General features: G+C 35.8%; 2 protein-coding genes across 3 annotated transcripts in view; both read right to left on the minus strand.

Moving 5' to 3' along the window:
- LOC131016333 (uncharacterized) overlaps positions 1–18545 on the minus strand; it is a 609307-nt gene extending 590762 nt beyond the window's left edge. Inside the window, exons 1-2 of one of the 2 annotated variants that reach the window (XM_057945023.1) lie at positions 17267–18545; positions 12030–12891 (exon numbers count right to left, since the gene is read on the minus strand). In XM_057945023.1, the coding sequence (XP_057801006.1) occupies positions 17382–18032 (651 nt within the window). In that variant the 5' untranslated portion in view covers positions 18033–18545 and the 3' untranslated portion in view covers positions 12030–12891; positions 17267–17381. Of the gene's footprint in view, positions 1–12029; positions 12892–17266 lie in introns of those variants that run through there. The other variant, XM_057945025.1, reaches the window with a different exon arrangement.
- Positions 3120–6926, minus strand: LOC131016308 (calcium-transporting ATPase 12, plasma membrane-type). Its single transcript, XM_057944982.1, has 2 exons — positions 5058–6926; positions 3120–4958 (listed from the first exon to the last, which is right to left on the minus strand). Exons 1-2 carry the CDS (start codon positions 6547–6549, stop codon positions 3364–3366), a joined length of 3087 nt encoding a protein of 1028 aa, XP_057800965.1. The 5' UTR covers positions 6550–6926; the 3' UTR covers positions 3120–3363.
- Positions 18546–25504: the final 6959 nt, after the last annotated feature.

The following is a 25504-nucleotide window of genomic DNA, read 5'->3' on the forward strand; positions in this document are numbered from 1 at the left end:
TGGTGAAGAAGAGCCTGATACTTGGTCTCCTCTGGCGTTCGCATCCATGCTCTCTAATTTCTCTAATCTCCGGTGGCTGTTTTGGAAACTTAGCCAATGTCGCAAAGCTTGGGTAATTTTCCATTCACTTACATTTAGTCCGTCCGTGCATAAAAACTTAATTCGGATTACTTGCAAAATTCTTAAAATTATTGAGCTGGACTCGATGGGATTTTTACTTAATCATTGAACAAAATTTACGGGCCAATTTGGCCCGAAAGTCCGATGAGCTTTTTTTGTCTGTCGCCCACTTGGCCCGACCGGACCAGGTAGGCCCGGTATTTTTTTGGGCTTTTAAATTCGTAGCCCAACCTGGTCAAAACTACAGATGAGACGGGTTGGTCGTCGAGCCCAGTCATTTTGGGCCCATTTTGACAGCCCTGATGATAAGACTAGAAGAGATTTATTTTCTTATCGGATCTACTTAGTAAGAGGATTCTTAGATCGTGTAATTCATTGTAAAAAGGATTTTTATAGTGAATTCACAACTGTAATTAATCAAATTGAAGTATAAAGTTATTTCATTATGTGTATTTTAAATTTTGCCGCTTTACTGTTTTTCATAAGTAATTTATTGATTTATTGTTCAAACAATTAGTCCAACAAACTCTATTTTGCAAGAGCAACATTATCATTTATAAATGAAAATAAGCTCATTTTCGTGAACGCATCAAAATAGCAAAAATAACTATTTTTTAGGACGGATGGAGGGTTGTTTTGTTTAATAGATGAAAAATATAAGCTTCATGGTTTATAAAGTTGACTTATTATAAAGGGTTAAGGTGCAGATAGACCCCTATAGTATAAGCCCTTATAGTGTATTGCTCCTCATACTCACTGTGTGTGCAAATAAGCCCTCAAGCTCTGAAAAATCGATCAATTAAATCCGTTTGACTAACTGCTGTTAGTCAAATGTTAGTAATTATTTTTAACCCCCAAGAGAGAGTGACTTCTGCAATTTCTACCGGAAGGTGGCTCGCAGCAGAGAGGCAACGGTTGGGGTGCGATGTGGTGTGCCGGATTCTGCAATTTCCGTCGGAAGAAAAGATAGGCTAAGGAAGATGTAGGAGTGACTAAATTGGAATTGGGGGTAGAAATTGAAAGAAGAAAGAAATTGGGGTTAAAAAAAAACATTGACTAACGTTTGACTAACTGCGGTTAGTCAAACGAGTTTAATTGATCGATTTTTCGGACTTTGGGGGCCTATTTGCACACACAGTAAGTATGAGGAGCAATACGCTATAAGGACCTATACTACAAGGGCTTATCTGCACCTTAACCCTATTATAAAATATAATTGTTGTTCTGTTTTTATGGCATATTCCACCATTTAGCAAGCATTGGAATATGAAATCTATCAAAATAAAGAATCTAACAAATTTTTCTCTATATTATTATAGATAAATATTTTCAATATACACTATCATTTCAACATTTTCGTAAATTAGTGAAAATGTGCCGACGCAAGTATAATTGCAAAAAAAACTATTCAATGTTTTAATTAATAAATTAAGGTGTTGCTCCATCAATTTAATAACAAGAATTTAATGTGATGCGCCGTGTGAATTTAATGGATTGAGATTCAATGTATCATATTTGTATTTAATTTTCAATTTTTTTTATAGATATATATTTTCTCAAATTTCAATTTTGTACGCTTTAGTTTAATTTTATGATTATTAACTAGGATTTATTATATCTAATTAGGATATATAGCTATTTTTTACCGTTTAATTTTATTTTAATTAGCTAATAATATATTGATGAATTAAAAGTTATGGTATATAATTTTTTAAAGGGTTAATAGCTGAAAAATACACGAACTTTCACGAAATTTGCAAATTGCACATGAGCTTCAAAAATAGCCTCAGAATACATCACTTTTTAATTTTGTTGCAAATTGCACAAGCGTTGACCACCACCTTGGTCGGTGGTGACGTGGCTCCCGAAATTTTCGGACGTGGACTCACCAGCATTCAAAACGACGTCGTTTTGAGTAGTATAAATTAAAAAAAATAAAAAATAAAAAATAAAAATTAAAAAATAAAAAAAGGTGAGAGGCGATGGACCAACGGCGCCTTCCCGTCTGGACACCGCACCTTCTTCGGTGGTTTGGTTGGTGGAGGCGATGGACCAGAGCAGGCGCGAACTGGGGTTTGTTGTTGTATGGTGTGTGTGGGTCGAAGAAGGTGAGAGGTGGCAGTGGCTCTGTCACTGATAGAGGCGGCGTCGCATCGTTGGGGGTAAAAAGGGAGAAATCCCCAGATCTGGCGGTGGCGGTGGAGGGCTGCAGCCATGGCGCTCCTGGCGGTGGAGGAGGATGAAGGCGGCGACGCTGTTGGAGATGAGGGTTTTGATGGAGGCGGACAGAGACGCGACGTTGTGTAGGTTGAAGAAGGTGAGAGGTGGCAGTGGCTCTGCCACTGATAGAGGCGGCGGCGCATCGCTGGGGGTAAAAAGGGGAAAATCCCCAGATCTGACGGTGGTGGCGGAGGGCTGCAGCCATGGCGCTTCTGGCTGTGGAGGAGGATGAAGGCGGTGACGCTGTTGGAGAGGAGGGGTTTGATGGAGGCGAATAGAGACGCGACGTTGTGTTGGTCGGAGAAGGTGAGAGGTGGAGGCGGCGGTTGAGTGGAGGTGGAAGAGGGGAGGTCACGGCGCAGCTGCTCCTCGCTGGAGAAGCAGGGAGGCGGATAAGGTTGCATTTTTTTTTTTTTTTTTAGTAAATTCTTCAAAATATCAAAACGACTTCGTTTTGCTCACGTGGCTTGCTAGCGTGTAAAAAAGCCACACAATATGCCATGTAATGTCCACGTAATCACCGGTCAAACCTATTCCTCGCCGGAAATTTCGCCGTGTGCAATTTGCAACAAAATTAAAAAGTGATGTATTCTGAGGCTATTTTTGAAGCTCATGTGCAATTTGCAAATTTCGTGAAAGTTCGTGTATTTTCCGGCTATTAACCCTTTTTTAAAATAAAAGTTAAGTATATATTCATAGTATTATAGTCAATTTTATTTTTATAACAATTATTATTAAAATAATAATTAAAAGAGTGGGATATAGTGACACACATGAAATTGCAAGACACTATTCATCCCGAATTTAATAACTAGAATTCATTACAATATTACACGCACAAGTTACTAATCGAAAAAGAAATCCTCTATTATAAATCCATTTTTCATCTTCTTCTCTCTTATAACCAATACATGTCACGTACATAAATGATATCATCAATATGTATGTGGCGTATGTTGGTTATACGGGAATAGAAAATGAAAAAATAATTTAGAAGAGAGGAAGCTCTACCACTAAAACAAACTAAAACAAGTTTAAGTAATCTAGGAATGGTTTGTCTGTGACAGGCACAAACTTCATGAGCCAACCAATAGGCCATGTGACAGCTGCAATGACAACACAAATCCCCCATTGCCCCAAACTCAAACTAACTGTATCAGCAAACTTCTTGAGGAATTCCACCATCACAAACTGCAGCACAATAGTGACAGCAATGATCCCAACAAACAGCTTATTCCTATGAATCCCTTTAAACACATTCTTCTTCTCCAAATTCCTCGAGTTAAACTCATTGAAAATCTGGCAAAGCACAAAAGTATTGAATATGAGAGTGTTCTTTACCTGCTGATTTACCTGGAAGATCTGCCTGCCTCTGAACTGCAAGATCAAGAGAATGGATATCTGGTAGAGGGCCTGAGGCAGCAGGTTCCTCCACATGATGTTAGTGATGAGGGGCTGAGTGCGGCCCACGGGGGGCCGGTGCATGAGCTCCTTTGTGGGGCGCTCCGTGGCCAAGGCGAGAGCGCCCAAGGTGTCCATGATGAGGTTAACCCACAGCAGCTGCACAGCAGTGAGGGGCACATCCCCTGCTGAGACTGCAGCTATGAAGTTGATGACTAATGCTGCAATGTTCACCGTCAGCTGGAACTGGATGAACTTCTGTATGTTGTTGTAGACGCACCGCCCCCACAGCAACACCGTGGCCACTGAGGAGAAGTTGTCGTCTAGGATCACAATGTCTGAGCTCTCCTTGGCCACCTCCGTGCCTTGGATCCCCATTGATAGCCCTACATCGGCTTCCTTCAATGCAGGGGCGTCGTTTGTTCCATCTCCCGTCACTGCCACCACCTCCCCTGCTTGTTTCAGGCACCTCACCATCAGAAGCTTGTCCAGAGGGGAGGATCTTGCCATTACTCGGATCTTCTTGATCTTCACCCTTCTCTCTTCGTCTGTGTAGTTTCTGAACTCAATGCCTTCCACTACTTCCCCGTTTGCAACGTGCTGGTTTGGGTCGAGTATCCCACATTCCGTGGCTATGGCCTTGGCCGTGAATATGTTGTCCCCGGTTATCATCTTGATGTCCACTCCTGCAAATCTGCAGGATTCAATCGCCTTCTTTGCACCACTTCTGCATGGATCCTTCATCCCAACTATGCCAAGCAGTGTTAGATTTTCTTCGGTTAGAGTTTTTTGGGAGAGAGTGATTTCATTCGATGTGGATGATTCTTTTTCATATTCTATTTGCTTGCAAGCAAATGCAATACATCTGAGGCTGCTTGCTGCCATTCCTTGTATGATATTCTCGAATTCGCTCATCTTCTCCTTGCTCATGGCCTTCATTTCTCCCGTGTGTTGGTAGTAATTCGAACACATTGCTAACACCATCTCTGCAGCTCCTTTCCAATGCACGTAGCTGCAGTTTTGGACGTCGTTCCTCAGTGAAACCCCGCTCCGTTTCTTGTCTGAGTTGAAGGTCTCGACGTGGAGCACTGTGTAGCTCTGCTTCAGCTTCTCAACATCCATGCCCAAATCTTCAACAGCCCAAGAGAGGATAGCCTTCTCAGTTGGACTGCCGGAATACTCAACAGCACTTGCTGATTTAGGCTTATATATGCTGCCTACATTTGTTTTATTTTTCCTTATATATTAGTTCAAGAAAGAAAAAAGAAACACACATCAACACATCAACTCAACTTATTAATTAGTAGTATACATACCAGTAGTGTTGAAAGCAACTCCTTGATAGAAGAGCTGAAGAAGATTTGGGGCGATGGAATCTTGCCGAATATCGTGGCCTCCTAGGCAGAATTTGGTGACCTTCATCTGATTGAGTGTCAAAGTCCCAGTTTTGTCTGTGCAGATGACTGTTGCTGATCCCATGGTCTCACAAGCAGAGAGTTTCCTGACCATTGCTTGATCCGCCATCATCCGTTTCATGGAGTAAGCAAGTGTGAGTGTGACTGCCAACGGCAGCCCCTCCGGTATGGCCACCACCACAATGGTGACTGCAGCTGAGACGATCCTCAAAACGGAGTTGAAGTTGTCGTTCAAGTCCGTGTCGACTCCATTGAACTCCTTGCGGCCATTCTCATCCTGCGTGTTTCCCGTGAAGTAACGGACGAGCATGACGAGGAGCACGAAGAAGGCGACTGCAAGGCCGAGCTTCCCAATGGTGGAGGTGAGCCTGTTGAGGCGCTCCTGGAGCGGCGTCTGCTCGTTGGAATCGCGCGTTATGGAGCTCATCATCTCGCCCCACGCGGTGTCCATCCCCACCGACACCACCACCATCTTACCATATCCATCGGCAACCTTGGATCCGGACAGCAGGAAGGGGTTTCGCCTTGAGTCCACCTCCACGTGCTCGCTCTCCCCCGTCATGCTCGACTCGTCCACCTGGAACGAGTGCCCGTCCACGAACACCCCGTCCGCGGGGACCTGATCGCCGGTGTTGAGGAACACCACATCGCCAACCACGGCATCGAAGATGGACACGTGCTGCCTCCTCCCCTGCCTCACCACACCAATCTTGATGTTGTTGCTGATCTTGGACAGCTTGTCGAACTGCCTCTCCTGCCGGAAGTTGCTGGCTGCGGAGACTGCCACCACCAGGAACACGGCCACGAAGATGCTCCCGCCCTCGTACCACCCCTCCTTGCCGCCGTGCTCACGGATGCCAAAGGCCAGCGAGAGAGCTGCGCAGGCCAGTAAGATGAGAATGGTGGTGTCCCTAAACGCCTCCACCACGAAATGGATGAGCCCCTTGGGCTTCGCCCTCTCGTACGTGTTGGACCCGAAGGCCACACGACGCCTCGTCAACTCCTCCTCGTCTCCATTGATGCCGCTCTCTGTGTTGGTCGCAAGAAGCTTGGCTATGGCTGCAATGCCGCCAAAGCCGTCCAGCTTCTTGGCCTTGACCATTTCTGCAAGCCTTTTCTGATCCATCACTTGACCATCTTCAACATCATCAAGAACAGCCTTGATTTCAAGGATACTAGTGTGAGGAGGAGGAAGAAGAGGGGTGCTGAGCTTCTTCCCCTTACGCGAAACAACGCGTTTGGCCATGGACAAGGACACGTATATGACAATGCAAGCAACCCTCCATTTCCTCTGAGATTTGGTGAGAGGGGAAGTGCTGATAGCCAGCAGCACTGACTGAATTCCACTACCATAGTAAGCAGCCTTGGAGGAATATTTCAGTTTGCTCGACATTATTACTATTATTCAAAATTGGGATACAGAAAGAGTAAGACTTCATTCAATAGGCTAGCCTGCAAGTCTTCTTATAGTAGGCATGCAGCACACTAACGAAATTGCCAAGAAACTTCAATGTGCACACTGCTCATTCCTTTAATTCCTTTCTAAACTACGGATCATCATCGCTTATATATTAATATAACATGATTTTCTCAAAAGCTTAACGATCAAGAAACTGGTTCTGCAATTTGAACGGAGTTTGCAAAGAATGAAGAAGAAGGCGGTTAATTTATTGCATGCGAAACTAGTTCTGGTTCAGATGCAAAATACTTGTCAACATTTGCAACCTTGTTTTATGCTGTTCAATTAGGATTTGTAGTTTGAATATTCCAAAAGTTCATTTTCTTACTCACCACCTTTATCTTTTCGTGTTCCGTGCATCAAACGATTGTTCTTTACTTAAACCGACTCCACTTCTCAAACACCAATTCCTTTATTCAATTGATATAAATTAGTACAGAGTTTTTCCATCACGAGCCGGTCTCCCGGCCCAAAAACACGTGTCCGGTCCAAACATTTTTTAAAATTTTATTTATAAATAAATGGAGTAATACTTTTATTAACAATAAATAATACCTATATCAATAATAAATGAAAATATGATATAAAATGATATTTTTTAAATGCAACTAATACTTCATAAATGATAGTAGTATATTTTGTAAAAATAAATTATGTTATAATATATATATACATAACAAATGTTACTTTTAATAACAAAAAGTGATATTTTTATTACATACAAATGATATTTTATATAAAAATAAATAATATTTTGTATAAAAGTAAATAATATATTACAAATAACACTTTTAATGTATGTAATTAACACTTTTAATTAAAAAATCATACTTTTCATACATGTCAGGATCAAGACGCGGTTAAAAAAAATAGTCGAACCGGAGACCAAACCGGATGATGTGTGGGCGTAGTCAGAGGAAAATTTGTCTGCTGGTTTGATTTGATCCGGCCCGGACCCACCGCATGTGAGGACAAAAGATTTGTCTTTCACTATTTGTATTGGCTCCTTACTTTTGGGCACGAAGATTAAGAAAATCTTTATTTATGAGTTAAGTAGGTGGAGACCGTGGAGTGTTTTACTTTTGTCCACTTATGAGTCCTTATTTTTGCTATTTTAAGAAAGGGGTCAATACAATTGGGACAGTCCAAAATGGCGATGGGGCCCAATACAAATGGGACGGAGAGAGTATGTGTTAAAATCCGCTACATACAAAAAGTCAAATTGAATTTGCTTTTCTTTACTAAATAGATTAAATTTATTAATTACTTTCAAAATTAATTTGTACTATGATTTAATTTTATCTCATATCAAAATAAATAAATACATACATATGAGTATGTATAATTGATAAAGTAATTCTTATCAATTAAAATAAGTAAGGATATTATAAGTATTTCAAAGTTTATAAGAATACAGTGATAATTTATTGTGTTTTCTCTTTCATTCTCATTGGTATATACTTCATATGTCAAGCGAAGCTTGAGCAGTATTTCTTTTCGGGTGAGAGGCTTGAGATCTATATCTAATCTCTCACTCTTATGAAGTTAGATTATTATTATGATCACGCACATCCTAAAATTCATATATCTTTGCTTATCACTGTTATAAAACATGATTGAATGAAATGTGAATTTGAAGTTGAGGGTCCATCTGCATTTTTGTGTATCGCCTTGGACCAGATCTACAGTTGTTACCAACGACCGTACGCAATATTTATTTTAACATGCAAAAAGTAAATAACACACGGAAGAATTCTGTTCAGATGAAGAAAAACGAGAGTTGAATATATTAAAATTGGTATTTAGGTTAACTGTTGGTGATTTAAGATTGCTGACTCTACTAATTAAGGAGGTATTAAATAAATAAAATGTAATTTGGTGACATAGTACAAGTACCACGGAATAGAGATGAGATCCAGTGTCCCACAATTTTATGTGTGCCATTGTGTCTCATTCTTATATCTATTATTTTAAAAATATTTTTTATAAAAATAAAATTTATTATGATACTATGAATTATATTTAATTTTTATTTTAAAAAATTAAATTTTTTAAAAAGTATATACCATGGCTTTGAATTTATCAACTATTATTAACTAATAAAAGTGAAATTAAATGATAACAAATAATTATATACCCTAGATTGATGGAATAAACTCTAGTTAATAATCACAAAATTAAACTAAAGCATATAAAGTTGAAATTGAAGAAAAAATATATAATAAAATAAATAAAATTGAAAGTGGAACACAAAGTGAGACATAAAGTGTGGTACACTGAATCTCATTCCCACGGAATAAGACGAATAACCGGTAATATAGTCTTTTTTTTGTCTAATTCAAACCACTTATATTATTAAGAAAATAAAAGAAAGGAACAGTTTGCAAAGTCACGAACAACATCGATATTTTCAATTCTTGTACTGAGACAAATTATTAATTTCTGGGCAACACTAACTAGAGTACTACTATTAATATTGATTTCTATTTAATTACTATATACTACTTGTATTACTAAAAGAAGGATTATTCTCCATATATTTGGGCCCAGTCCAAACGCTCCCTGCCGCATTCCAATAAATTCATAATGACAATTGTCACCATTGCCTTGTCAAAACAATTAATTGTTTGAATATTAATTACTATTAATTCTTAGTTATATAAGTCATATCTTTTGTATTAATGAATTATTATGCAAATACATTTCATTTTCTAATACAAACACATCAGTTACGTGTATACGAGGAGATATATGTTTACACACATATACTTAACGACTTAGTAATCGTTTTTTGATTAAACATATGTCGGTAGATAACTACAAATTTCGGAAAGATGTGTTTGACACATCATCAATCCATAATTCGATAAATTATTATTATTATTATTATTATTATTATTATTATTATTATTATTATTATTATTATTATTATTATTATTATTAAAATTAAAAAGAAAAATAGGAAAAAAATTTGAAGTGGGTCGGCGTAAGAGAATAAATCAATCAAACTTAGAACTCGTATCTGAATTACTTGAATATGAGGAAAATTTAAATTCATTTCAATCGAAATTAATTATTTAAACTTAGATCAAATAGAATTAAATATTAAACACCCTACCATAATGCAAACCATGTTCCGGTCAAAAAGTAAATAAAAAAAACCCAGTTCTTAAATTACTAGTTACGTTATTTTTTTATGACAAAATTAATCATTTCAGAGTATAACTCAATTTGTTTATAATTCCATATTTCATCGGTATTATATCAACATGCTCTTTAACTACTCATACCTACTAGTATTACATACATATTTAACATTTGTATATTTATATATTTAGCCGTTTAAATCATTATAGCAATACCTTAAATCAAATCAAATTTAATCTAATCGTACAAATATTTAAATGTATTCTGTCCCAACAAATAGTCGACAGTGCCGACTTCTTAGAAATATGTATTTTCACATTATAAAAAGTTATTGATATAATCGACATGGAAACAACTAATGATGTCTCTCGAATTTTCATCTGGTGGACTACACTACAGACGTTAACTATTTACCATAAAATAATAACATCATAATACTAAATAATTTTAGTATTAAAATAACGAATATGCTAAAAACTCCTACTATAAGACTAAGTTTATCAGCAACCACCCAACAACCCAACCATCCAACCATCTTCAATATTTAATTAATTTCTCTCTCTTCCACATCACCAATATTCATCCAAACCCAACCACTTCTATTTTTGTTGGTTTATCAATGACCACCCAACCATCCAACCACAACATTATATATAATTATTTTATTATTAGTTTTAATCGTAATAATTTTAATAATATTAAATATAAATTAAAAAATTACAAAAAAAAATTAAAATGAAAAAAATAGAGAAACAAATAATAGAAGTTATAAGTAAAAATGATAAATGAGAGAATTTGAAGGTGTATTGAAATATAGCAAGAGTGGTCTCTATTTATAGAGAATGAAAAAATATAAATTTTGGTATATTTTTTATTTTTTTTAATATTTTATATAAAAGATATACTTGTTTTTATTAATTATTCTAATAAAATCTACTCACCCAATTAAATGATGACAAGTGTTACAATATGATTAGTTGATAGTTGAGGAGAGAGAGACCATGCATGGTCTCTTTTTTCACAAGGTCGACCGTGGCCTTCACCTCCTTTATCAATTTTTTTTTTTTTTTAATTTCAATTATCCTAGGTGGCAAGAGACCTGGTCTCTTCATATGCACCGATAATCCTAGTCTAATACACCGAACTATTTGCAGCCCGAACTGAGCTGGTTATCTGCCGCCTCACCAATATACAAACCCTGTCTACTAAGTTATGAATAATAATCCTTTTCAAAAAAAAGTTATGAATAATAATCACTATTATATCATAAGTAATTTCATATGCTAGAAGGCAGTAGATAATTGAAGTATTTAATTTAAATATTTCTACACGAAATCAATAGATACGCATTATTTTTTGTTAACCACCCCCATAAAAGTATACTAATATATAACTTATGGTAATACCTCTATAAATTAATAACTTGGGACCTAGAAATTTTATTAATTCGGAGAAATATTAATATACCAATAAATTAACAATTTATTAATATTAGATCAAGTTATAGTGTAAAATAAATAGGAGATAATATTCTAACATATTTAAATTAAATAAATTCATGCATGTTTAGTTAAATAAATCCAAGTACCGATCATTAAATTGTTGATATTACTTGAGATCATAATGGTGATCAAGAATTCGAAACCGCTAAAAACAAACAATCACATGAAGGGAAGCATTGAAAGCAACGACAACTCTTTACAACCGGAACTTGACACTAGAACTTTTAAATATGATTAGAAAAGTTAGATTCATATTTTAACAAATTATGATAATATTCATAATTATAATATTTTAAAATTATTAATTTATAGTAACATTAGCGAATTCATAAAGAAGTTCTCTAAATAATTATTATTTTATTAAAATTGATAATTTTTATAACTGGCCCAAGTTAGGAGAAGAAAAATTTATTAGCATATAGAATTTATTAATTTATCAAGTACTATTATTTTAAATAAATTTCACGTACAAGGCACTAACACTTAGCACTCACGTAATCCCGTAATTAAGGCGCTAAAAATGCCGTTGAGAACGCACTTACGATTGATTCCACCATAATATTTCAATTCAGAGATGACCCACATCTTATTCTCCCTATATGCTATGCGGTGAAAACAAGTTAAAGCGACTTTGAGACGACAAGCAGCTAATGAACCAAATATATACTCCATCAATTAACAAATTAATAAAAGAATTAATTGTATTTTATAGTAGGCACTTTGGAATCATTTATAAAAAAAAATAGGTAAATTAAGACCTCGAAATTTCAAATATCTGCTTAGCTATATTTATGTCAACAAGAGCCTATTGTACGCATTAACAAATTGTAGGAAACTGCAACGAAATTTCCAGCATCATTGTAATCAAATAAAAACATCAACAAAGTCCTAATTTGAAACTTCCCAGTAATTTCCCATCACATTATTTTCATGAATATGTCAAGGATATACAGCACGCAAGTGACTAACTTAGTTGTCACCCAACCCAAGTAGGCCTTTACCATCGAACCATTTCCACAAAGACTTGTACCGGATCGTGTGATAGGTCAAGATCCATCGAACAATACCCCATACATCTAGGCCCATATCCACTGACATATTTATAATTTATCGTCTGACACGAGACTCTCCCAATCGTTGCAATACGGAACAGTCCTCGAACCGATTGTTAGGAATAGTGCTATCGATTAGGTTACTTTTTCAGCAACCCTAGTCTCAATTCTCCTTAATTACATCACACGACTATGGACAAAGGAAAGCAGCAAGTGGAAACAAATGCAAAGACTCCACGCAGACTTATACTCATCATTTCCCACTATAGAGCAAAGTCATTAACAAAACCTAACATCTTGGTCTTTGTCCAATTCCTTTATTTTGGGAGTGGATGGGAACCCTTTCCAGCGGCTATTATTCAAAAGTTTTGAGCGAACAACTAATTTCCACATCACTTCACTTTCTCAATCTCACATTTTAGAAAGAAAAACGCATAAACACATGCAACCAAGTCAATTAAGTAATGGACTAGCTACACACCCTACCTCATACCAAATTCCTTGTGTCTTTTCGCTCAATTGGAATAAACTCCATTCGATAATCGTTCCACCGGGCATTCTATATTGAAGTTTACCTGTTTCCAAGGAAGAAAAGGTTCACCAAGTAGAATAATACACTCAGAACGATTCAGCAAGTTGCAAAACACAATCAAGAGAGAAAAAATCGATAGATCAACATCAAGGATAGAAAGAAAATAAAACAATCTAGATATTCTTTGAGAGCATCTTCCACAAGTCAATGGAATAAGCCATTAAGTATCATAAACCATCAATTGCATAGATTAATGGATATACATAAAGCACCAACATCTTTCTAAATGGATTATGAGTCAGTAACCAACTGGGTGCCACCAAATTTCCGAACATCTTTCCAAATAGATAATAAGTTAGTAACCAAACAGGTGCCAACCAACTTTCAAACATTACTTGGGAAAAACTAAGGAGAAAGAAATAAGCAATATAGATATGCAGTGAATATTTGACAGTTGATACCTTCATGCAGCCATCCACTTTACCTTCTCAACTATCAAATTATGTTTCAACAAATCCTGAACTTTGTTCTTAAGATCAGGCTAATGTTTCCATCATATCATCATCATCATCATCAAACTTCTTTAAAACCATCTAGTAGTTTATTGTGATATCACTGATATGCTAGTAGTTTCACTTTATTAATGTGCCAACTATTATTTCCAAACTCTCTACAACTTTCATTCAGCATGCATAAAACTAATAACATATCACCTCCCATGTTCCTCGGTAATCCATATACTCTGATAAAGTGCCAGAGATGGCTCTCGTCAACTATCCAAGTTGTATTCGAATTTAAAGGTCAAGCAATCAACATAAAACATTAATAGGTTACGCATTATAAAGAGTTCATCTACAAATTAGCAGCAGCAATACTACTCTCTGAATCAAGCACCCTACAATACTTATTTTGATCAAATGTGCCCACACCATAGACAATCGAGCCGATCAGAAAGTTTCTTTATTAAAACCAGAACTCTGGAATTAACTGTATGGAATGTTGCAATACTTTAGAAATTGTCAAAATGAACAGGCAAATATATCCAGAGTAAATATTCAAAAAGGTCAGACACTTTAATTGCTAGAAAACTACAGATAAGGCCATACATATCTGCCTCTTCATGTAACAAATTCTATTTTGCTTGTTAGACATCCCAATGAAGGTCTAATATTATGCATCTAGCCTAGAAAAATTAATAAAAAACCAAATCCTAATTAAAATTTAAAACGGATATACGATCAAGTGCTATCACTACCAGGTCTGTTGCAGCGGTTGAACCACCTCAGTGACATCTTAACTTATACGTTGCAACTATTAGAAAACAACATAATTGACTAATATTTCAAACAAAAAGTATCCATCATGTTGAAGAAATGATAAATAATGCATAATTAGGTTTTTGATGCAAGCTAAAAAAGTCAAAATGATAATTATTGTTTGAAACCGGAAGTTAAACTGAAGCTGACATACTGATGGCTCCACATGTGTTTTCTATGAATTATAATGCATTTTATCTTGGCTTATCTGGAGATGAATTAAGGTGCCCCTAAACACAAGCCTATAGATGACCTGATCTGCAGGGCTTGAACTCCACTTAAAATATTAAACTTGTCATCCACCAACAGATGTGTTTGATAAATGTGAGATCGGCATGACAATGGATCAACAGAAATCCCGGCTACACCAATAATGTTATTGTTTCGCCAAAATGAGACGTTGTGTTATAGAAGGTTATATACTGACCACCTCATGTATCTATCAATAAACTGTCCTTACATGTCATTCTAAAGCCCTGCAATTTGCTAGCATACAATGACACTCCAGTCAAGATATGGAACATATTACAAGACCATGCATATTGATAAGCCTAATTTGAAACTGGTATTAGCTAAAAAATTGGATATAGTGCAACCACAGCATCCACAACCTTAGTGAAAAACAAGAGAAACTAGTTACACCACAAGGAGAAAGAAAATATTATCAGCAGCTAGATGGAGAAGGAAAAAAGCAAGCTACTCAATAGCATAAGGAGATAATATTGGAAAATTAAGTTATGTTAGTAATGAAGACAACACTAAGTTATGCGAGATTCATAGAACATACGCAAATGACAATTATTCCATAGAATATGCTTATGGACTATGAGATAGTTTTAGGTATTAACCGTATTATCTAGTAAAGTTAAACAATAAAAAACCAAGCATGACACAATAAGGATTAGAAAAGTATCATTGACCATCTATCAAACATTATACATGAAATTGCCAAAATCAAGTGAGTTAGTGAGTGCATTAAGCAAAAAATCAAGTGTGTAATCTCAATTACAAACTAACACTTGAAATATACGGACATAAAATTCAGAAATCAGATGACAGATAAAGACATTCGGAAAGAAAAAAGAAAGGAAAACTAAATTGCACCGGTAACAGGTAACTTGAGCAAAAAGACATAGGCGAAAAACTATTTTGCAATTTCAGATTGTTGAAGCTACCCTTTCTGTCCCACATCGACTTGGTAAAGATCCTGACTCCAATATATAATGTTGGACTACCCCATCCTCTTAAATGGCCTTTTAAGGGGATGAAGGGCCCAATTATAATACAGATTTACATTACTCTGAATTTATATGACATTAGCTTTACTACTGGAAACTACGGTAATATTTTATCTGAAACTTAAGAGATTCTAATTTCAAGTTCCTATCAAAAGCAAGAATCTTGAAGATAATATATACACCTTCACTATAAGAGCTCTAAATAACAGGAGATTCCTGTTCTCTTTTTAGTAGTGATAAACATCTTTATAGATCAGGAAGAATTGTCCAAAGAAACTGAAGTTTGTTTGCGGAGAAACTTTTAATTGCATGAACCATCAAACTTATCAACTACCACATAGTTAAGACCGTAACCTAGGACAGGTAGCTAACTGTATCTTCTCCCAGAGAGAGAGAGAGGTAATAGTGGATGTCAGCCCATAATGTAGAATGGTACAGTAGAGTATTAAAGACATCAACTAATAATCTTAAAAATCAATTAGCAATGAATTCTCCTCTCCTTTGAGCATAGTAAAGATGAGGCAAGTTATATGAATGCATGTATTGATGCAAGTGAAATTGTTCAAACCACAATAAAGGTTCCTTTAAGCTCAGTTATGGGCAGCAGTTTATATGAATGCATATGCATATGCATGTTCATGTAACAATCTGTGAACTCATAATAAGCATTCCTTTAAGCTCAGCATACATGGTAAGTTGTATGAATTTATGTCAGTGTCCATACGACCTTTTGTGAATCATGGTACTATTCTGAATCATAACACATGTGAAAATCAGGGTTTTTGATATTTCCACATAACCACCTTACATTGCACTAGCCAATAAACGACCATTCAAAGTGTAGAAGAATATGATTTTTTAGCCTAATCTGGAAGTTTTATGTGTGTCCAACTACGACTGAATGGTTTCCATGAACTTAGAGAATTGTTAGTTCCACATTATTCACAAGAATCACAAGATAACTCGCTTCAATTAACCATGGGGCACTTCTTGAGGATCATGTGTAATTCAAGTTCTTGATGAGTAGAAAGTTTCTGACATATCGCCACATGACAACAAATGGTAGTCTCAAGAGTACTACCTGGACATCTGCTCTTTAGTACATTAAAATATGGATGCCATTCTCAAGAGGCTACCTGGACTTCTGCTCTTTAGCAGAATCGAGTCTCTGACTCTCTATTGTGTTAAATTACGAGTTCATTATGTCATTCATCGCAATGTGACCAGAAGAAGGAGATCTAGAAAAAGGTAGCTTCAAGATGGAACAGTGAAATATATACTAAATTGTGTTTCCTATGTAATAACTGTTTCCAAAACTCACGAGTTTCTTACTTCTATGTTTTCTAGAACACTTGGCTTTTCTAGTCCAACTTGATATCCAACACACAAATTAAACTTGTCCTTGGTTTCTATTCATCAACTACTTTTCAAATTATAATGTTGGGAGGTTACAAATATTCAATTCTCAATTAAGAAAAAAATGTCAAATATAGTGCAACGTATCTTTGATTTCTTACACGTGCAGAGTCTAGCTATTTCTCTAAGGCAAAGACACTAAAACAGTACATGAAGTACATTAGTAGAAGTCCATTCCCTACAAGGACACCTTATTCCAAGCCACACAAAGTTATGCCAAAGTAATCACAGAAATTAAAGCACTAACCGCTATAAGTGCATGGTAGTAAATGCAATATATCAGACGCAAATTGCCAATAACAAACTACATAAACAAATCAAAACCTACAAGTCATAACAGTTCCTACAACATCAAACAAATATACACATCAGAAGTGCATCAATTATTCACCTACAAAATCAAAGTTTTTAAGAAATATTTAAACTTAAAAGGAGGAATGAAGCTCACATTTTGAGTTGCACCAAACCTCACGCTTCAGAAAACCTCAACTCTCATAAACAATTCATTTCTTCGTCTCCATCCCCTCCCAAACCCGAAAAGCGTGCAAAAGAGCCACAAAAACTCACACTAGAATCTTTCTCAAATACTCCTCAATATCCAAATAATCGGAACCCAATAAATCCTTCCCTCTAAGACTAGTAACCTCATATTTTTGCCTAAATTCACCCCAAGATTTATCCACCCCCCAAAATCCAACCCCGTAACTCTTTTCATTCGCAAAACAAACCGTGGAAATCAACCTAGAAACATCCTTCCAATCCACCACGCTTGACTCAAATCCACTCGCCCCAATCCTCGCATTCCTAAACGCCGGCTCACACCTCTGCTTGGCGAAGCCGCTGCATCTCTCCTTCGCAGCTGCGAAACAGGCCTCCATCTCAATCTCCTCACACTTCTCCCTCTCCCTAAAATCCTGTTTGGAATATACTCCTAAAATTACTTTCCACCAAGGGGGTTTGCATTTGCTAGAAGCGGAAATGGAGCACCCGACCCGCGCCCCCAATTCGCATTGCGCGATAATTTGAGCCCGGCAGTTTCGGTAGGCAGCGGCCCAGGCGCGGCGGTTTTTGAAGGCGAGGAGGTATGGACCGGAGGAGGGATCGTCTAGTGGACCGGCTTTGATTGGTCCGCGCAAGAGAGGGAGCGGGCGGGGGAAGGGGATTAGGGTTGAGGCGGCGGAGTATTCGAGTGGCTGAGGCGCGCCGCCGTCCATTGGTGGCGGATGGAGGTGAGCTCCTCTCTTGTGAGAATCTACTTTTAACGGGTTTTTAGGACTTGTGTTGTGGGTCCGAATAAGAAACGCAGCAACGGCGCCGTCGTTATTCAATGGCAATTGAAGCCAGTATTTGAGTTGCTAACCGAATTAGGTATCATTGGCCCGAACAAATTGACGTCGCAGACCACACTGCTCCTGGTCTCGAGCGTGGAGCGCACGCTGATGCCGAAAATCGAGTTTGTAATCAGATTAGGGATCGAGTATGTTGAGGTAGGAATATGGGGATTTGGAGGAGATTTAAGAGATTTCCGCAGTATTTCTCCTTCAGTTTGGAGAGTATCAGACCGCAGCATCAGCTATTCATGGAGCACAACATTGCAATGTCACTGCCGGAGATGTTGAAGGTTAGCGATGGCGAATTCAACGTGAAATTGATTGATAAACGCTTGCTAATGGCGAAGGATCGGCGATTGTAGCTTTTTTCCTGTGAATCCTGTATATTGTTGCCGTCTTTAGATGTTTATTTTTTAAGTATCCATATTATTTATTTATTTCAATTCAATTTCGATTTTAAAGGATAGGCAGCATTATAATCTAAAAAAATAAAAAGAAAAATTAATTAATTTAATTATTAAACTAAAATTAAAAATTCAGATTATTTAAAAGAAGGATTGGCCTAAAAGTTTATTCAATTAGGCCTCCTTATTTGGATACGGGGTATTAATTTTATTCGAATTGAGTATTGGTTATCAGGTAATCGATATCCGATATTTGGTTAAATGGTGCGGTTATCGAGTATGAGATTTTTTGGTTATCGTGATTTAATTGGTTTCAAAATTATAAAATATAATTTTATAAATATAAATGTATACTTGTAATTTAATAATTTAAAGGTTTGAAATAATCTCATCATATCTGAAAAATGAAAACTAAAACTATAATATAACTACATAAAGAATTTGGTATTTACTTTATGTGAAAAGAATCTATTAACTTAAAGATTACTAATAATTAAATTAACTTGTAATTACTCAAATATAGTAATAAAATAATCAACCACCAGATTAAATATTCTCTATATTTGATTTCACATGGCTTGCAATAGTTGCTTAATTAAGTTGTATTATTGCTGCCTTTAATTTTTTTTCATATATATTGTTCGTGTTCAAAGATAGGATTAACAAATGAGTTTAAACTCCTCCATTTTGATTTTGAAGCTATCAAAATGGTGTGTTTGAGAGAGAAATAGTTGCCCTCTGATGTAACATAATATTACATTCTGTATTGAACTCCAGAAAATAATCCGAGTAAATTTGAGACCTTTCATTTATTTTGAAAAAAAAAAACATCTATATCAATAGGATTTGTCTATTTACTAGCTATATAAATATAGATAGTTATATTTTCTCAAAAAGAATATAGATAACTATATACTCTCTCCGTCATATTCCCTTTGTCCCACTCTAATAGGCTCATTTTCCTTTTTGGATAAAAAAAGTTGTACTTAATTGGTGTGGACCACACCACTTTACTACCATTTTACTACTAAAAAGTAAGTTTTCTTAATTTCTGTGCCCAAAAGAAGTGAGCATATTAGAGTGGAACGGATGGAGTATCATTTATGACACATACATTTTCGCATGGAAATTAAGGAAGTAAGATTGTAGTGTAAAAGTGTATAAATGTATGTGGGCTCATGTGATTTGTAGTGTAAAAGTGTGTAAAGGTATGTAGACCCATGTGATTTATAATGTAAAAGTGTGTAAATGTATGTGAGCTCATATGATTTGTAGTGTAAAAGTGTGTAAATGTATGTGAGGTCATGTGATTTGTGGTGTAAAATTATTACTAAAAATATAAATGGGCCATTTAACTTGGGACACCCCAAAATGGAATACGTGCCATTAGTGGTAACTGATTATCGTTGGGGTTCGGGTATAAGTAACATAATTGCTCTTGTACCCGACCTGTTTATCACCCCTATTCAAAATCACTAAGAGCATCTCCAACCCAAAAGTTCTAAAAGGGGCTCTAAGGAGGCGGTTCCACCTTAGAGCCTCCACTCTCCAGCCTAAAGGCTCTAAAATGGGCTATAATTTTTTTTATTTTAATTTTATTTCATTTTAACTCTTCAATTTTTAAATCCAACATTTCATTAAAATTTAATTTCAACATTACATTAATTAAAATAAAATACAATATTTTAAATAAAATACAATAATTGAATAAAAATTACAATCATTAAAATAAAAATTACATCAATCATCTACGCTTCACGACTTATTCGAGCATACTTTTGTGCACTGTCAATTGTCCTTCAGACATCTTTGAAGTGTCCGCATTGAGAATTTTAAAATCGAGAGATTTCCTTTTAAAATCTATGGCTACCTTATGAGTGGTGTTGAAGAGCTCAATTCCTTTTGCGACGTGGTCCAGTGCCTCGTAGTATTGAGCCTTGTCCCTGCCCGTTGAGGACTCCACCTTCTTTCCCTTGCCTTTGTCGCGCATGGCCTTTTTCTGGAGTTGGGGCCTCATCGTTATGCTTAGTTCGGATGATGTAGTCGCACACTGCCTATCCAACCCTTTGGAATTCTTCGACGAGTGCACATCGTCGCTAGTGGACGCGAAGCCCTGATATTCTCGTAGAATCTGCCAAGATTTGAACTATTTGAATCTAGCTCCATAGTTGGCATTGTAGCTCTCTTGTGCTTGTTCAGTGATTTGATCATCACCCATTCCACTCCTCCAATTGGCTTTACATTTTTCATAGATCAACTCTCACTGCTTGATGTCCTTTTGGATGCATTGAAAGTGAGACCTGATCTGCTTGCTATCACGAGAATAAGTGTCGGAAGGTCGAGCGTCGTTGAACCTTCGGGTTATATCTCCTCAATATTGAAGAGCCTTTTGGTCGGTACCCTTGATTGCGTTGCGGGTAGCCTCCACTCACATCATACGCACTAGCTCAGTCTCCATGGCGGAGTATCCGATTCGTAACCTCGTCGTTTTGGGAAGTGATAAAATTTTTGCTACATCGTTATTTTGAATGAAACGTGTTGTGTTGAAGTTGATAGGTGTATGGCCCGGAGCAAAGAAATTCGAGCTTTGAGATAAAGGTGCGAACCCCATCAGGAAAGAAGTAGGAATCCCCGAGCCTTGAGCTTAATTTTCATGTACTTGTTGAATTCACAATCCATTTTTTCGAAAGATGGGAAGTGAAATGAGATAAGAAGATGAAAAAAATAAGAAAAGAAAAAAGTGTTCAATATAGAAAATGAGCATGAAATAGGTGTATTTATAGAGGGGGGGAAATTGAATAAAAAAATGCTAAAAAAGAGAGAGATTTCAGTCGATTTTCTTTTTTTTAATATGGGCACGTGTAAACACGCGTCCCATATATCCTTCTTCGCACTTGGTTCCAACCTTCGGCCTAGCTTCGAACCGAAGGGGTGCGCTAGCCCCGCGCCGACTCTAGCGCATCAACTCGAATTGGCGCTTGCACCCCGCATGGGAAATGCTCTAATTATACATATAATCATTAATCCACAAAATTAGAAACATATTTAAAACACTAAACACTAACTCCTTAAATCTCGTGCCCAAAAGAAATGTATCATCTTCGCAAGGACTAAGGGATTAGTAAGATAAATAACTAACAATATTCAATACTCCCTCTGTCTCTTAAAAAATGCGGCAAAGTGAGTGGCCGAGTTTTAAGAATTGTTAGTTGAAAATTATTGTGAACTGAATCCCATTTTCTAAAGTGTTATATTAGTTAATTTTAGATGTTTGTTTCCTTAATTCTCTTCTTCTTAAATTTAATCATTTGAATTATTTTTATACACAATTGTACACTAAAATATAGAGAAATAAATACTGAAATTTTAATAAAATAAGTAAACAGTAATTAAATTATGGATAACAACACCGAACTATTGAATTAAATTTCCCAGCGCACGATTCTCAAGATACTCAAAAATTTTAGAGGGAATTACCAACACAAAGCAAGGCTACTTAATTCCCACCAAAACTAAATTCAATCTTAATTGTCTTTAGATCCTAGATCTATCTAAGAGCTTGTTGAAGTTATCTGCTGCAGGTTTTAAAATACATTGCATTAATTGCATCGATTTCATATGAATAACATTGAAAGTGAATTTTATTTGACTTCTTTTAAAAATTATATCATGGTATATGTGTCATAGTTTATAGTTGATGTTCTTAACTATTAACATGTAAACATCTTTTTATTCCTATTTTTCATGTCATATGTAAATGTGTGCGCAAGTATCTATTAATACATAAGCAAATATTCTATATATACTTAATTTTGGAAACCCCTCATGAACAGAAACTTCATCTTGTAAATCTCTTATCGGTATATATATATATGATTTAACAATGCTTTGTTCACATTGTTAGTTATGAATGGATTGGCCTCCGTGTCATGTAACTTGGCTTACCCTGAAGATAGCTGAATTTTCTCTGTATGTTTAGCACCATGTTAAGGCCTTCAGCAATTTAAAGAAATCAATAATCTCAATTAAATGTGTTTTGCACTACTCCCACCGTCCATGAAAGAACATCTTAGGAGGGAGTGACACGAGTTTAAGAAAAAAGGTTGTTGAACGTATTGAAAGTGAAGAAAATGTTGTTGAGTGTATTCGAAATTGTGAAAAGGCGTTTTAATTAGTATTGGAGTGGTGAAAGGTGAAAGGTGAAAAGTAAAGGTAAATGAGATATTTATAAGTGGTGGGGTACAATCCAAAAATAGATAGGAAGTTCTTTAGTGGACATCTTAAAATGATAGGAAGTTCTTTAGTGGACATCTCAAAATGGAAAAGCAAAAAGTTCTTTCGTGGATGGAGATAGTATTTGATAAACAACACACTGAATACTAACAAATACATTATACACCTATGTGGTGACTTGCGTAGTTGAAGTTTTGATGATTGGGGAAGATTTTCTTGATGCAGTTTATATGAAATGGATAGCTTTCATTGGCGCAGAAATAAAGAATTATTAAAAATGCTATGACGCTATGTTTTGATCAAGTTGTGGATTAATAAATTGCTTTGATTCAATTTGCGAAGATCATTATGTGTAGATTTCATCTATGGTATTGTAATAAATGCACTATAGAAGTATTTACCATATGAATTTTGGTTTGAAAGAAAACTTAATTTATCTTGATATTATAAAACTTCGGTAATAAAAAATGATAAATGGAAAGCTTACATGGTTGGAATTTTGATTATTAGTCCAACTAAGTGTAATTCCTAGTTGATTCATTGCTTCATCTCTAATTGATCGACTAATGCACATCTCATTGATTATGTGAAGATATTGTTCCTCGTTTGTTAATAATATTATGATTATATATGCTTGCTAAGTTAATTTTTTTTTTATAAATCTAGCTACTTTAATAAATGGACTTTGTTGATTTTATTTTTCCATTGTCTTGATGTATATTTAAAGTTTTGATCCCACTACAAACTTCTTAAATTTAAGAACGTGAAATAATTTACTGTTATGAGGATAGTGCAATGAACCTGTTGACACCTAAGAGTTCCTTGTTATTTCTTCAAAAAAATTGGTACACATACAATTAAATACATTTAATACACTAACCAATAACTTCTTAAATCATGTGCCCAAAAGAACTGCCTCACTTATGGTGGAATGGAGGGAGTACTAACTTATGTGCTTGAGAATTTTTGCAAGAATATATGAACGAACAAAGCAAAATACAGTGAGATGCGGATCTGTGAAGAGTTCAAGCGAATATGGCGAAAATCAAGAATATGACAAGGGTAACCCACTAATGCTGTAGTGATTCAAGTACTTCGCAGATTTAAAATTTATTAATGCATGTGAAGATGATAAAGAAATATTGTATCTCCTTATGTGAGCAGAATTATGATTTCTACGAACTTTGACTTCATTTTTTAAATGATGGTATTATATTGTGAAGTTACACAACTTCTGCATATGTATGTATGAATGAAGTTGAACTCTTCTTGTTTCATGTTCAAATTATGTCAGCCATGCATGACCATTCAGTGTTGTAATGCATTTATTTGTCCTCTCAACTCTGTAATATGTTCTTGTAAATACCTCATATATTACTAGAAGATGTAGGAGTATATATACCCTCATACTCTATTTTATGAAAATGATGTGCCAAGTATAAACTTTACAGAGCTAACACAGTTTCTCTAAGATATGGATGAAAATCAGGACTGGTGAAATGAATGAATAAAAACACGCTTACAAACATGTTCATCGATCATCGCTGCTAAAAAATGATCCCAAAAGCAGAAACCAACTCAGATTAATACGGCAACCCAAAATCCTATGCAATACTAGGCTCATTTACGTCTGACAAAGCTGAATCACGCCTGCCCAGGCTCATTTACGCAATTTCACGCTCAATCACGCATGCCCAGACTCATTTATGCCTTTTTAGGCTCGAGTACGCTTGATAAGGCTCTATCACGCCTGCTCAGGCTCAAATACGCCTACCCAAGCTCAAACACGCTTGCCCAGTCTCATTTATGCCTTTTTAGGCTCAATTACGCTGGCCCAGGCTCAAACACGCTTGCCCAAGCTTATTTACACTTTTTTAGGCTCAATTACGCCTGTCCGGGCTCATTTACCATTTTTAAAGCTAATTTACGCCTTTTTAGGCTCAATTAGGCACTTGACCAGACTGTCCTGAGCCTTTACACATTTACAAGCATGTTCATTCCTTCACAGGCCTGTTTACGCCTTTACAAGCTTGCATATGCCTGTATGGCCCTTCTAAGTCTTGATGGGTCCTCCTAAGATTATGTAACACTGGCAATGTTCCAACATCTAAGGAAAATCAACTCTGAAAAAACTACTCAATACAAAGTAAGGGTATAACATTTTTATTACCTAACATTCAAATATTTAAGTGTGAAATATCTAACGAATGCAGGAAAAAACAACTCTGAGTGAGTTTAATGCACAAAACATAAAGCTCTGAAAGACTTTATTTGATGAATAAATCAAATTTCCAATACAATATACGTGAAAGACAGCCCTGAATAGGTTTTAGGTTTAATGAATCAAATGATTAATGAGCGTCTCATAATAACTCAGCGTAGGCTGTTGTACGTATTTGCTTAATTGTCTTAGTTTTGTTGCGTCTGTTCAAATATATATTTGTTACATGTTAAAGACAGCTCTAAAGAAATTATCACATCTTTACTATTTTGCATGGTTAAAATATCTCATCTTTGCTTTTTTACATAGCTGAAAAATATTGTATACTTGTTCCGTAGAATTAAATAGTAGTATCATATTTTTATAGTATATGAACTTATGATTAGAATATTTTGACGTTCAAGGCATGTTTAACTAGTTGATGTGAATTAGTGTTGAAAATGAATATCTAATATAATATATATTTGATTATGATTTATACTTGCAAGTTTGTGGAT

Source organism: Salvia miltiorrhiza, chromosome 3 (assembly GCF_028751815.1).
Source record: "Salvia miltiorrhiza cultivar Shanhuang (shh) chromosome 3, IMPLAD_Smil_shh, whole genome shotgun sequence".
Taxonomy (NCBI): Eukaryota; Viridiplantae; Streptophyta; class Magnoliopsida; order Lamiales; family Lamiaceae; genus Salvia; species Salvia miltiorrhiza.